At 45.8% G+C, this 15,112-nt stretch overlaps 1 protein-coding gene across 1 annotated transcript in view; it reads left to right on the top strand.

Moving 5' to 3' along the window:
• Positions 1–11,754, top strand: part of LOC310753760 (inositol polyphosphate 5-phosphatase OCRL-like) — a gene marked incomplete at both ends in the record, with an annotated part of 379,841 nt that extends 368,087 nt beyond the window's left edge. Inside the window, 3 exon segments of the mRNA XM_083595103.1 lie at positions 10,501–10,628; positions 11,445–11,556; positions 11,639–11,754. Coding sequence (XP_083451229.1) covers positions 10,501–10,628; positions 11,445–11,556; positions 11,639–11,754 — 356 coding nt within the window.
• Positions 11,755–15,112: the final 3,358 nt, after the last annotated feature.

The raw sequence follows: 15,112 nt of genomic DNA, 5'->3' as shown, positions 1-15,112 counted from the left end.
CCTCAATGGTGGGCCGGCATCTTGGCCAAAACCTTCGATGCAATCAACGCTTCCGGTCTCATCCCCAAAACATGGAAGGAGGCCATTATTGTACCAATTCATAAAAAAGGTTCTCCAACGGAGCCGGAAAACTACCGTAACATCAGCCTCCTTTCGATCATAGGGAAAATTTATGCCAGCTTTTTGATGACTAAATTATTGCGATGGGTAGATGAGACTAACCAGATTGGCCATGAACAAGCAGGGTTCAGAACTAAACGCTCCACAACCGATCATGCGATAGTTCTTTATCATCTGGCTCGGAAGTACTCCTCCCCCCCCCCCCCGGGGCTACCTCTGTGCTGCCTTCTTAGATCTAAAGGCAGCCTTTGACAGCGTTCCTAGAAATATTCTTTGGGAGAAACTTGCGAAACAGGGCATTGATAGAAGACTCTTATGGCTCATAAGCCAGCTCCACGAAGGTACCCTTGCCAGAGTGAGATTCACTCCAGCGGGCGACCTTACAAATTCGATACCAATAAACAAGGGAGTGCGCCAAGGATGTATATTGGCTCCCTGCCTATTCAACCTATTCATCAGCGACATGCGAGCACCCCTAGTCAATTCATCTCCAAGTACACACGCGCCTAGACTAGCGGATTACCGCTGCCCACTCCTTTTATATGCGGACGACGCGGTAATTCTATCTTATACACGTGTTGGACTAAACAGAGCTCTGAAGATCTTTGCCACATATTGTCAACTCAATCAATTAACCATCAACCATGCCAAGTCCAAGATCCTGATCTTCTCCAGAAGCCGGAGATTATACAAATGGAAGCTTGGTGGGGCAAAAATAGAGCAAGTCCTAAAATTTCAATACCTAGGAGTTATTTTTCAATACAATTTGGGGTGGAAAGCTCACATTCAACACCTACTTAATAAGGCCAAAACCTTGTCATATGCGCTCCTCCGATTCTTCTTTTCGGACGGAGCTTTGCATGTTCCCTCGGCCCTAAAGGTGTTCAAGGCAAAAGTGGTTGCCGTGCTTGCTTATGCTGCCCCGCTCTGGGCCGTGATGACAGATCTCGCTCCCCTTGAGACTCTGCAAAGCCAATTCCTACGTCGGCTCCTAATGCTCCCCCTGTGCGTAAGCAACGCAGCCATGCGATTAGAATTGAAGGTCGCATCCTTAGAAACTTGCCTGTGGAAGCAAGTCTTCAATTACTGGCTATCATTGTGGCATAGATTACCAAACCATTACCTTGCCCAATGCTTATGGCGAGATGAATTCTCTAGCCTTTGGACTAGTAGAATTCATGCCAAACTCCTGAGTTATGGAATCTCTCCCTCAGATTCCCTAAAACTAGACCAAATCACTGCTCAGAGACTGATCCGCCAAAGACTGGATGACATCGATTTACAGCGAAATTATACGCTGGGGGGAGGTGTTTGTTCGCCCCAGAACATTGGTATCACTTTAACTTACTGCGTTCCATCATACCTCTCCTCCCTTTCGACTGTTGCACATAGACTGGCCTTCACCAAAGCGAGGTTTAATGTTTTTCCCTCTAATGTCCTGAGACATAGGTTCTCAAAGGGCCAAGCTCCCGCTGTGTGCGAATGTGATAACGTGACGCCGGAGTCGCTCCAGCACATTATGTTCACTTGCCCCTTGTTTAATGTGCCACGGGCAAATTTGTTGGGATCAATCATACAGAAACTAGAGGGTACCCCACCAAAATTCCACCTTGCCCAAATCTTGCAGGACAAGGATACCCACACGACCCTGAAGGTGGCTAGGTTCCTAGTTGCTGTCCTTTCCCAAAAGCGACGCCAAGGAGCTCTACAAGCTAATTAAGGCGTAGCATGCCTTTCCATTTTATAGTATTTTATTGTTATAGTGGTGTTTTAGCGATCGTTTTTTTTTCTCCTTACGGCACAAACTGTTATTTATGTGTTGTTTTTACCTGTATGGGCCTATGGCCGTAATAAATGATATTCTATTCTATTCTATTCTTTCTGGAGAGGAAGATGGGAAGGAGGCCGGAGGCATTGTTCACCAGCTGCTGTATGCTGCATTGCCCATACAAAGTCGTGGGCTGGGGCTCCAGCTGTTGCTCAGTTTCTACCACTGCCTCTGCAACGTGCTCTAGACAAGGGGTGGTGAACATGTGACCCCATCATCTCATCCTGCTGGCTGGGGCTGCAGCCCATCAACCTATGAAGGCCCATCCATGTTCTGTTGCTGTTTTTGTTACTTATTTCCTGCCCTTCACCCTAAGGTCCCAGGGCAGGTTCCAACAATTTAAATAAAATGTTAGAAGAAGAGAAGTTTGGATTTGATATCCCGCTTTATCACTACCCGAAGGAGTCTCAAAGCGGCTAACATTCTCCTTTACCTTCCTCCCCAACAAACACTCTGTGAGGCGAGTGGGGCTGAGAGACTTCAGAGAAGTGTGACTGGCCCAAGGTCACCCAGCAGCTGCATGTGGAGGAGCAGAGACGCGAACCCGGTTCCCCAGATTACGAGTCTATCGCTCTTAACCACTACACCACATTGGCTCTCTAGCCAAACCCCATGTCCACAGCTGCATATTTAGTAAGCTTTTGGGTGAACTGCACATCCGGAGTGGGAGGATTACTAGCTGCATATTAATAGGGGGAGGGGGAGCTTGGATTTGGGGTGCAAGCAATTTGTTTTTTGTTTCCCCACTCGAGATGCTTGCTGTGGCTAGGGCCGGGCGATATGTCAATATAGATATATTTTCAAATCAGCTTGAAGTCTAGATAGTGAGACTGGTTTCATAATTTCTGACCTGGCAATATATTGCGAATCATGATGTGTGTGTGTACTATGCAAAAAACACCATGTGGGGGGAAACTGTGAAGCCAGACAATGCCTCTACATAGCTCCATCTTATTTCAGACATCGTGATATATTGGTGTATTGCAATGTTTAGCTAGTGATATATCACCGTGTTGAAAGCCAGCTATCGCCCAGCCCTAGTTGTGGCCTCAGAGGGCAAGACTTGTCCACCCAGCTGGAGCAAGGAAAGAATGCATACAGGCACACATTCTGTCAGGCTCTCATGCCAGTCCCGCTTGCCTTTTTTTTTTTTTTTTTTTTATAAAATTTTTATTGGTTTTTTAACACATAATAATAGACAATACAAAACAATACAAAAACAAACAAACATATAAACACGTATAATTTCTTCACATTTTTTCTTAAACCTTCTTTCATCGACTTCCTCATACCTCCCTTTTCTGCATCCCTATTTTGAAGTTTTCCAGCAAGCCCCAATGTCAACTTATAACACTTTTTTTTCCCTTTAAATCCTTTTTCTCATATCCAATTGTTTGTCCCCGCAATTCTGTTTTACCTGACCCAAAACATTTTAACACTCATTAATTTTGCAACAGTTCTTAAGATAAACTTTAAATTTCTTCCAATCTTCTTCCACCGTCTCTCTCCCTTGGTCACGGATTCTGCCAGTCATCTCCGCCAGTCCCATGTAGTCAATCACCTTGGTCTGCCATTCTTCCAGTGTGGGTAGTTCTTGTGTCTTCCAGTACTTTGCCAGAAGTACTCTTGCTGCTGTTGTAGCATACATGAAAAACGTCCTATCTTTCTTTGAGACCAATTGGCCCACCATGCCCAGGAGAAAGGCCTCTGGTTTCTTCACAAATGTGCATTTAAGCACCTTCTTCATTTCATTATAAATCATTTCCCAGAAGACCTTAATCCTTGGGCACGTCCACCAAAGGTGGTAAAAGGTACCTTCAGTTTCCTTACATTTCCAGCATTTATTATTGGGCGTGTGGTAAATTTTTGCAAGCTTGACTGGAGTCATGTACCACCTATAGATCATTTTCATAATGTTTTCTCTTAAGGCATTACATGCCGTAAACTTTATACCGGTGGTCCATAACTGTTCCCAGTCAGCAAACATAATGTCATGACCAATATCTTGTGCCCATTTGATCATAGCTGATTTAACCGTCTCATCCTGTGTATTCCATTTCAGCAACAAGTTATACATTCTTGACAGATTTTTAGTGCTGGGTTCCAAAAGCTCTGTTTCTAACTTTGACCTCTCCACCTGGAAGCCAATTTTCCTGTCCTGTTTAAAAACTTCATTTATCTGGTAGTAATGCAGCCAGTCTCTTACTTTAAATTTCAACTTCTCATAACTCTGCAATTTTACTTTTCCCTCCTCATGTTCTATAATTTCCCAATACTTCGGCCATTTGGATTGCATATTAAGTTTTTTCACTTCCTTAGCCTCCATTGGTGACAACCACCTAGGGGTTTTGTTTTCTAACAAATCTTTATACCGAATCCAGACATTATATAATGCTTTCCTGACAATATGGTTTTTGAAACCTTGATGGATTTTTACCTTGTCGTACCATAAATATGCATGCCAGCCAAATCTGTTATTGAACTCTTCCAGATCCAAAATGTCTGTGTTCTCAAGAAGCAGCCAGTTTTTCAGCCAGCAAAAGGCCGCTGATTCATAATACAACTTTAAGTCCGGCAGGGCAAACCCCCCTCTTTCTTTCGCATCAGTTAATATCTTAAATTTTATTCTGGGCTTTTTGCCCTGCCAGACAAATCTAGATATATCTTTTCGCCACCTCTTGAAACAATCCATTTTGTCCAAAATCTGCAATGTTTGAAACAAAAACAACATTCTCGGCAAGACATTCATCTTAATAACAGCAATTCGGCCCAACAAGGAAAGTCTTAAATTTGACCATATTTCTAGATCTTTCTTAACTTCTGTCCAACATTTCTCATAATTGTCTTTAACTAAGTTCACATTCTTAGATGTCAGATTAATCCCTAGGTATTTCACCTTCTTTGCTACTGTCAAACCAGTTTCACTCTGAAACTTCTCCCTTTCAACAGCTGTTAAGTTTTTATCCAGTACTTTCGTTTTCTGTTTATTCAGCTTAAAACCTGCTACTTGACCAAATGTTTGTATTAATTCTAAAACTCTTTTCGTACTAGTGTCTGGCTCTTCCAGGGTTAAAACTAGATCATCTGCAAATGCTCTCAGCTTATACTGTTTAGCTCCGACCTGAATCCCTTTAACCAGCTGGTCCTCTCTAATCATGTTTAATAAGACCTCCAGGACCGATATAAAAAGTAGTGGGGATATTGGGCATCCCTGTCGTGTCCCTTTCTCAATAGCAAACTCTTCTGTAACCACATTATTTACAATCAATTTTGCTTTTTGTTCAGAATAAATTGCACTTATACCATTTTCAAAACCTTGGCCTACCCCCATCCCTTGGAGGTTCTTTTTCATAAAATTCCAAGAAATGTTGTCAAAGGCCTTCTCCGCATCCACAAAAATTAACACTGCCTTGGTATTAATATTAACTTCCAGTAACTCCATAATGTCTATTATGTTTCTCACATTGTCTGACAAATGTCTTCCTGGAAGAAAGCCCGCTTGGTCTTTATGAATCTCCCCCACCAAAACTCTTTTCAGTCTTTTTGCCAAAATGTCTGCAAAAATTTTGTAATCCACATTGAGTAATGATATTGGGCGGTAGTTCTTAACCTGGTTCTTTTCAGTCTCTGTCTTTGGTATAAGTGTAATATAAGCTTCTTTCCACGATTCAGGTGCCTTCTTCCCCTCTATAATTTCGTTGCAGACCTCCTTCAACGGTTGCATAAGCCATTCTTTCAAAGCTTTGTAATATCTGGAGGTCAGTCCATCAGGTCCTGGAGATTTTCCCAATTGCATATTCTGAATGGCTCCCTCAATTTCTTGATCAGTTATCTTCTGATTCAAAATCAGTCTACTTTGTTCAGAAATTTTTTGTAATCCATATTTTTTAAGGAATTCTTCAATTTCTTTTTCGTTCACCGGCCCTTGTGCGTAGAGTCTCCTGAAATAGCTCTGAAAACAGTTTCTAATCTCATTTGGTTTGTAGATGTTCTTTCCCTCCACTTCTAAATTGGTAACCGTGTTCTGTTTTTGTCTCTTCTTCAGTTGCCATGCCAAAAATTTCCCACATTTATCTGCCGATTCAAATGTCTTTTGTCTCATTTGTTTTATTTTCCATTCTATCTCTTGGTTCATCAATTCCATATATTGTCTCTGATAAAACTTAATTTCTCTCAGAATTTCATGTGACTTTGGTTTAGATCTCAGTCTTTTTTCTCCTTCTTTTATCTTTTCCAGGATCTTATCCTTTTGCTCATTCTGTTTCTTCCTTTTTATGGCATTCTGTTGTATTAAAAATCCTCGCATGACGGCTTTACTTGCGTCCCAGATTACTCTTTTTTCCACTTCTGTTCTCAGATTTATTTCAAAGTAGTCCTTTATTGCTTTCTGGGCCTTTTTGTACACCTCTTCATCTCTAAACAGGGAGTCATTCATCCTCCATCTAAAGGAGCCAGCTGTTGTTGGGTTCATCTCCATCTTTACAGCATTATGGTCGGAACAAGTCTTTGGGCAGATTTCCACTTTCTTAATCTTTGGTGCCATCCCACTAGATACCCATATTTGGTCAATTCTAGTCCAAGTCATTTTTGCCTCAGAGAAAAAGGTTCCCTCTCTCTCAAGAGGGTTCCTTGTTCTCCAAATGTCAATCAGGTCCATATTGTCAGTCATTTCAAAAAAGGTCTTAGGTAATCTCCCATCCTTGGAGACCACCTGTCTTTGTGCTTTGTCCATATTTGTGGAGACCACTCCATTCATGTCTCCCATTAAAATTACATTATAGTCCAAATAGTCCATTAGTGTCTCATGCAATTTCTTAAAAAATTCTGACTTCCCTTCATTCGGTGCATAAACTCCTATTACCAATAATTTTTCTCCTTGAACTTGGATTTCGATTGCCAAATATCTTCCTTGTTCATCTTTAAATATTAGTTTAGGGGCTAACTTTTCCTTTGCATAAATTACCACTCCTCTTTTCTTCACTTTGTCAGATGAAATAAATTCTTGTCCTAATCTTTTATTTATAAGTAGTTTTCGATGTATTCTGGTCACGTGGGTTTCTTGTAGGCAAATCAAGTCCAATTGTTCTTTTTTCAAAATATGAAACACCTCCCTCCTTTTTCTAGGAAGGTTCAGTCCATTACAATTCCAGCTTAGAATTTGCAGAGACATCTTGTTATTTACTTAGATACTCCTCCAACTGCTCCAAGCAAACCTTCTTCTGTTAATGTTTTAGCTCCAAAAGATAAGTTTGAAATATCTGGTATTTCTGCTGGGTCTGTAGCATCCACCGTTTCCTTGCAAAGGTCCTCCTCGTTCCTTGCCAAAAATTGTTCTTTATCTTGCACTGTTTTTATCTTAATTTTCTTTCCTTTGTAATTGAAAGATAGGCCTTGCGGAAACTCCCATCTGAATGGTATATTGTTCTTTCTCAGTAAAGTGACCAAATCCTTGTAGTAAGTCCTCACTTCCAAGATATATTTGGGGATATCTTTGAAAATCTGCACACGAAAATCTCCAATCTCAAGAGCTCTTTGAAAATGCAAGTTTAATATCTTATCTCTCTCCTCCTGAGATCTCAAAGTTATTAAACAGTCTCTAGGGCTCTTTCTGTTTTGTTTCCTGCCCAGTCTGAAAGCAGTTATTATCTTAAACTCCTCTTCTTTCAAGCTGTCCTGCCAAAATTCCAGAAATTCTTTTGTAAGATAGTCTGTCAAATTATCTTTTTCATTTTCTGGAATCAATCTTAATCTTAGATTCCTATTTTTCCTCTGTAGTTCCAGTAAAGACAGGGCAGCATCATGTTCTTCTAGCTTTTTACAGACTGGCACCAACTTTTCCTGTGTATTTCCTGCAGAAACTTTTGCTTCTTCTGCAGAGATTTTCGCTTCCTCTGCAATCTTTCTAGTTGCCTCACTTTCTTGGACTAATTTATTTATTGTCTCTGTGTTTTTATCTATTTTTGTTGACAGTTCGATCAGCTGTTTAGAGTTTTCAGTGCTCTGCTTTGTGAGTGCTTCCAGGGATTCATTTATTCTCACTAGTGCATTAGCCACTGCCGCAGTATCCATGGGAAAAGTTGAAGCAGGTGCAGTTGGATTTGTTACTGAGGCCCTTCACTTTTGTTCAACTTTGCCTTTAGCTCTCGTTACTCTTGCTTCTATTGGGCCACTCATGTCCCAAGGTCATTCCCACGGAAATAGCTTTCAAATGGGAAATTCCACAAGCCTGTTTCTCACAATAAGAATTGTAACAGTTGTAACAATTTTCCTGCGGCCTCTAGAGGGAGCCGCTCAAAGTTCCAAGTGCCAAAAACAAAAAGTTCCCTTCAAAAGTAACAAAAGTCCAATATTTTCCAAATGGTGTCAAATGTATCTTTCCAGAGTACCCTATTTGTATCCGATAAAGTCTTTACTTGTTGCAAAGATATAAAAGACCAACTTTGTTGCAAGTCTCTAAGTGACAGCTCTCCGTCCCGGTGGCTCACTTTCCAGGCAGTCCTCCCCAAGGGTTCAAAACGGTAGAAATTTCCCCTTCTATGCTTCTTCCATGCAGGTACAGCAATTCACAAATCTTCCCCCCCTGCCCCTGCCTGCTATGGGGGGGAATTAAGTCCAATGTCTGAGTCCGTTAAATTTAAAGCTACTTCCTGTCAAATTGCGGCTTCCTATTTCGTTGCTTTGTTTACATGCAGTCCGAGGAAGGCAGACTTCCTTATTTTTTTGCCTTCTCCGTTTTCAGCCAAATTCTTAAAATTTTCTTTTAATATTATCTTTCCGTCTTACTCACGGGTAATCCAATTCAGTCCGAATAACAGGAAGAAATCGGCGCTCTCCGTTAATGGCGACGCGGCTTCGCTCCACGGGCTGGGTAGCGACTCTCAGCACCGCGCTCACCCGATGCCGCTCCGGAGCCTTTAAAAAGGCTCCTTTGCGATAAAGGGGGGGCGCTTAAGGTGCCCACCGAGTCTCCGTGTTCACAGGCTTCTGCGCCTGTGATTTTAAGGGTCCCCGCTTCGCCGTAGCGGTCAGACCCGAACTCGCGGAGCAGTCTCCCTGAGCGGAGCTCAGCGGGAGACCGCCATTAATCGCTGGCGCCGACCGGAAGTCGCCAGTCCCGCTTGTCATTGGACCTCCAGGAGAAGCAGTTTCTGGATATCGTACCCCAGGATGGTGATGACTCCACTGAGCGGCCAAGGAGATCTGGCTTTTGGTGGACCACCTCTTCAAGAATGCCTGCCACCAGGTGAGCTGAGGGGGACGGTACCATTGAAAGGATGGGTGTGGGCTGGAATCCAGTACCAGTTTTGAGGTGTGCAGGTTCCAAACCCCACAACTGATTTATATCTTAGCTACCGACTCGCTCTTACAAGCTCCTGCTGTGAGTATAGTGGCACCTTGGTGGAGCGGCAGCGGGTGGGACATCCAGCATATACTATTCCTTAGAGCGGCTCAGAAGAACCCAAGTGTTCCCAACCATTGTCTGTCTATCCCTAGCAAAGCGGCTCTCTGAGACTGGCCACTAGAAGAAGCGGGGAATGATTTCACTCTCCCATTGCCCCAAATCAGGAGAAGGGTAGTAGGAATGCTACTGTGGAAAGCAGGTGGGATACAATTCTCAGCCCTTGTGCCAGCTCTCTTGGTGATGGGCTTCTCTCCATTGTGGCATTCCTCGACCTCACATTATGCACCCCAGGGCTGGATTGTTCTTCATGCTATCCAGGATGTACCTCATCCCTTCCGAACGCATGGGTGATACTCTGCTTCAGGAGGACCTCTTCCAGACCCCGGGCATGCAGGACGAGTTGCAGGAGAGAATTGAGTGCCTGGACACTAGCATTCCCGAGACGATCCGTATCCTCTTTGGGGGACATTGTTGGGGAGCAGGGCTGCTTGGTGGTTTTCTTTCGCTCTTGGCTGGAGTGGACCTCACTTTTATATACCTGGTGGCTTAGGTTGCTAGGCCAGCCCATCCTTAAGGCTCTGAGACACAGCAAAATGAAATGCCCACAGTCAAGTCCAGTCATGCATCCAAACAGCTTCACAGCTTTAACCCCCATTTGAAAACATCAGCCTGGCTAGATAGAGCAGAGGTGGGGAACCTTGACAGGCCCGCAGGCCCCACATCTAGCATCATACGTGGTGTCAGATGTGGAGACAGGTAAAGACATGGCTGCAAAGGAGCTTCAAGGGTGCGTTCAATTGTTCTTTGGCAAGCAGGGTTTCTTGACCGCACTTTTGGAGTTGACCACTAGTATTTGTTGTTTGGATTGAAACCATGCCTGCAGAAGGACATTTCCTCGGCAGATCAGCTTTGCAGGCAGCTTCGTCAAGAGGGGAGGTGTGGGATAATTACAGTGGGGTGGCTCAGCTGGTAGAGCGTGACACTCTTAATCTCAGGGCTGCGGGTTCAAGGTCCACCTTGCGCCAAAAGGGGGAACTTGCAAGGTGGGCCCAGATGTATAAGGACCAAGCTTCTTGCTTTGGACCAGCCTGGGAAGGAGGCAGGCTGCAGGTAACAGGACAGAACACTTCCCTTGCCAGGCTGTCAATAGCTGGCAGTGACCACTCGGTGGCCGAAGCTCTGCTCATCTTCCTGGACGCAGTGCCAGAACCAGTCCTTTGCTATGAACTGTATCAGCGCTGCCTTGAGTGCTCACATGACAGCCACCTCTGTCGCCAGGTCGGCCCCAGAGCCCCATCTCTTCCTGGCTGGTCTGTGGTGTGTACAGAAGCATAGAATCAGAAGGGATTTCCAAAGTCATCTAGTCCAAATGTTGCCGCGAGTAACAGGAAATCCACTAAAACATCCCTGAAAGCCAGTAAACCGGCACACTGGCAGGAGGGCTAGTCTGGTCTGGGAAGCCTTGTTAACTGCAGAGGTTGCTGATGTCTCCTTTGATAACCATCCCTCTCGGTTGTGGAGGGGGGTGGGGTGCGCACATGTTGCCTTTTTGCTTTCTGACCAGGACTTGTAACAATAGCCCACCTGTTTCAGTGAACCTTGCTTGAATTTCCAACCCAGGAAGCGGCCATATACTGGGCCATCTAGCTCAGTATTGTCGAAATTGACAAGCAGTGGCTCTCCAGGATTTCAGACAAGGGATGTTCCCTACCCTCCTGGGAGATGCTGGGGGTGGAGCCTGAGACTTTCTGCATGAAAAGCAGGTGGTTTACTGCAGAGCTATGGCCCTTCCCCCAAGATATCTCAGTTGGTAGAGCATAAGACTCTTCATCTCAGTGTCCTGAGTTCGAGTCCCACCTTAGGCATTGCAGGGGGTTCGATTAGTTAACCCTTGTGGTCCCTTCCGACTCTACAGTTGTATTATTCCCCAAAGTTCCCAGCAGAGTTCTAGTCCGGTTACCATTTTAAACATTCTTTTTTTTTATGCCAGGTCTAAACCTGCAAACATAACAAGTACACCGTGCTAGTGATCCATGCCCCTCCTCTAGCAAAGCTCTGCACTGAAACTCCAAACCGCCCCTCCCTGTCTTGCAGGTGATCTGCCAGTTGCCGCGGTCGCACCAGAACGTGTTCCGCTTCGTGGTGGCTTTCCTGCGGGAGCTGCTGAAATACTCTGAGAGCAACAACGTCAGTGGCAACATGCTAGGTAAGGCCTGCCTGTCCTGGCTGGGAGCTGGCCTTCCTCCTGCTCCCGCCTCCTCTCATGCAAATGTTTCGCTTCCCTGCAGCCACCCTCTTCGCCAGCCTCCTGCTACGGCCTCTGCCCAACGTTCTGCCGAGTGCCATCGGCTTCCTCCTGGGCTTCCTGCTGGGGGCGGATGACTCCGAAAGGTGCCAAGCGTGACTGGAGACGAAGTTGGGAGGGAAGAGGCAAGGCCCAGCCTCTGTTCTCTGGTGCCTGCCCTTCCCCTTGTGCCATCTTGCCATGTGCCAGCTCCCTTCCCTGTGCTTCGCCCTTTCCACCTTTTCCTCTTGACTCCTGACACGGTTGCACACTTGGCTTTCCACATGGTTCCAGGGCATTGGCAGCAGGTTCAGGGTGCTTGGGGAGGGACCCTGTTGGAGGACAGTCATTCCCCTGCCCATCCTACTACCACCACTGCTGCTCTCAGTCCCTGCGCAGTAGTCCACGCTCTCCCCTTCTGCTGCAGCTGAGCATGTGCTACTCTTGGTGGGTACCAGGCATAAGGATTCCTGGCCTGTCCTGGGATTGCAGGACCTCTTTCTCTGTCCCCCCAGCCTTGATGCTCATCAAGAAGGGGCAGGGCAGCCACTGTGGCCCACGTACGCCTTAGCCTGCTCTCTATAGTTCAGCTATCTGTCCCCATTCTGCCAAGTAGAGTTCTAGGGTGTTCATTCTTCATGAGACACTAAGCACTGCCTAAAGGGACCAGGGAGGAGGAGGGGGCGCAGGCTGGGCAGCAGGAGGGGAGCTGAGGCAGTGGGTACAGCTGGGTTGGGTTGGGCTCCCCACCCGACCCCAAGTTCTGCAACTTTGTCTTTCTGCTTTTCTGTCCTGGGTTCCTGTACTTGGTGCACACACACTCTTAATTTATTGGGAAGCGGTTGTTTCAAAATGAAAGATCCGTTGTGCAGAGATTGTTCTGGTGTTTGGAGGGGAGCTACAATTGCCTTTGCTGGTTTCTCCACTGCTCTGAAACTCAGCCAGACTTTCCAAATGTAGCCGCCTTGGGCCCTCGCAGCACACATGAGGGAGAGGCTGTGGAGAGGGGGTGCTGCATGGGGCATCAGGTCGTGCAGATACCATGGAATCTGACTTCGCTCTTCACAACAAGGCTTGCAGGTGCAGAAAGAGGGCTACATTGCTTCCCCAAGGTGTTTCTCAATTGCTCTCCTTCCTCATACTGCTTGCAGCTTGCAAGTTTCAGCCCAGCAGCAGCTGGCTGCGAATTATTGCATAGACTCTTGAGGGGAGGTCTGCCCTCCCCTCTCCCCATTAAGCTTTGTCTCCAGGGCTCAGTGGTAGGAGGGAGAACAGAGGCAGAAAAAGAACTGGGCTTGGCTTGAGGGGGTTATGAGAGCATATGTGCACCTGGTGCCAAGGGATAAGGCTGCAGAACTGAGCAGAGCACACTTAAGAGCAGGAGGAGCTGAGCCCTGCTCCCGCCACCACCACCAACAGCAACTCCTAGATGTCCACTTGTTCTTCTCAAGGGAGTCCCCAAAATGACCAAAGGAGTCTGGAGCTCTGAGAGCAGCTATGGAGACTGCAGAGTCTGGATGGGAGCAATTTTATTATTTATTTTCATTTGAAGTGGGATGGAGTGGAGGCTAGATGGATCACTTTGAGGGGGGGGAAGCAGGCGGAGAGCAGTGGAACAGGATTGGGAACTTCCCCCTTCCCCACTGAAATAATCCAACTGGGCACCCTAGGAATTGGCAGGGCCAACCTGCGCATGAGGCGTTGCGAGGCCATTGGCTCAAGGGGGGGCAGATCAAGGTCCATAGAGCACCATGCTTGCAGCCATGCCACTATTGTGACCACGGTCAGGCCCTTGTGAGGGTTTTGCCAACACAACCTGCTCCTCTCCAGCCTCCTTTCCTAAAGGAGAAGCAGAGACAAGGCTCAGGGTGTTTCTAGTCTTCCGGGTTGGCGCCTCCGGCAATGGCGGAGCTCCTCCGATCGGGAGGAACTTGCTCCGTGGAAGGCAGGGTCTGATCGCCACGGCGAAGGCGGAGACCCTCTGAAATCACATGCGGGAGAAGCTTGTGAACTTGGGATTCGGCTGGCACCTTCAGCGCCTCCCCTACTCGCGGGGAAACCCTGTTTTGGGGATCCGGAGCGATGTGGGGTGAGTGGCGCGGTGCTTCGAATTGACTGCTTCTTTCATGGAGTGAAGCCGCATTGCTGTTGCCGGAGAGCGCTGACTTTTTCCTGTGGACAATTGGATTTTAAACAACTACCCGTGAGTAGAACTTGGATCTTTAAATATCTTAATTTGGCATCGAAACGGGGAAGGTCTTAAACAGGAAGTCCGCCTTCCCCTTTTGTAAATAGATTGAAGCAAAGACGTTATAAGCTAAAGTCTTTGAAAGCTTTTGGCAAAGGATTAAATTTTCATCGGTTAAAACTACAAAACCCCCCTTGGAAGCAGGAGAAGAGGGGGGAAATTTTGGACTTAGCGAGCCTGCAGGAGAGAGTGAAAAACCAAATTACCACTGGTCCAAACCTGGAAAAGGGCTGCCAGAAAGAGTGAAGTTTTGGGAGAGTCCATTGACTGCGAACAGAACATTTTTGACAGCTAGTTATATAAGAGAAAGATACTGCGTTTAAAAAGGAGGAAAAGTAACTGGAAATTGAAACTATTTTTATGGCTTGAATTGTGTTCGAAAGGATTGATACAAGTGGAGACTGTTTCCCTCTAGAGGGAGTCTTTGAAACTGTCACAGGAGTGCAACTGGGGAATCACCAGCTGCAAGATAAGTAATTGTGAGAACCAGAGATTGACCTTGGACCATTCAAAATGTTGACAGGAGAAGCCATTGTGACGGTGTTATGTAAGATAAGCTACTCACTGGAACAGCTTCATAAGAAGACGGATGACATGTCTTTTAAAATTGACAACTTGGATCAAAAAGTGACTAATTGGAGTTAAAAAGTGAGCACCAACACAGAAATAATTCAGGACTTGGTACAAGAATCTACTTTGGCAGGACAGATTGTGGAGGAGAAAGAGAAAGCTGTGGTTGTTGAGCCTAAAGTAATACAAGCGGGATCCTCAGCCTTACAGAAGCAAATTGAGGATTACAAGTTGAGGCCTTCTATGATTGAATCTAGAAAAAGCCAGATTTTGAGGATTGGATCCCGGCTTGGACGGAAGAAGGAAAGTTGGAAAGATCCCTCTATGCAGGGATTAACTGACTTTTGGGACATGGACTTGGGTCTGGAGGAGATTGGAGTTCTGGGGGCCTTTGGATTTGGAGGAATTTTGAAACATGTCATGAAACATCTTATAGACCTCAGCTTCAACTATGGAAATTTGGCTGACCTGTCCGGAAGGAATAAAAGCATTGTTAGGTTGGAGTCTTCCCGAGATCTGCTCTTTGGCATTAAAGAATATGAAGAAGACCTGCAGAAGGGACCTGGAAAAGAGTTAAGAGCCTCGGACATAAGATCTCCAGGTTGATGGACTATATGGAATTGACGGAAAGGACTGGCAGAATCCGAAACCAGGGAGAGG

Source organism: Podarcis filfolensis (assembly GCF_964270895.1).
Source record: "Podarcis filfolensis genome assembly, chromosome: W".
Lineage (NCBI taxonomy): Eukaryota > Metazoa > Chordata > Lepidosauria > Squamata > Lacertidae > Podarcis > Podarcis filfolensis.
Note: the sequence above shows the minus strand (reverse complement) of the source record. Positions and strands in the feature narration are given on the sequence as shown.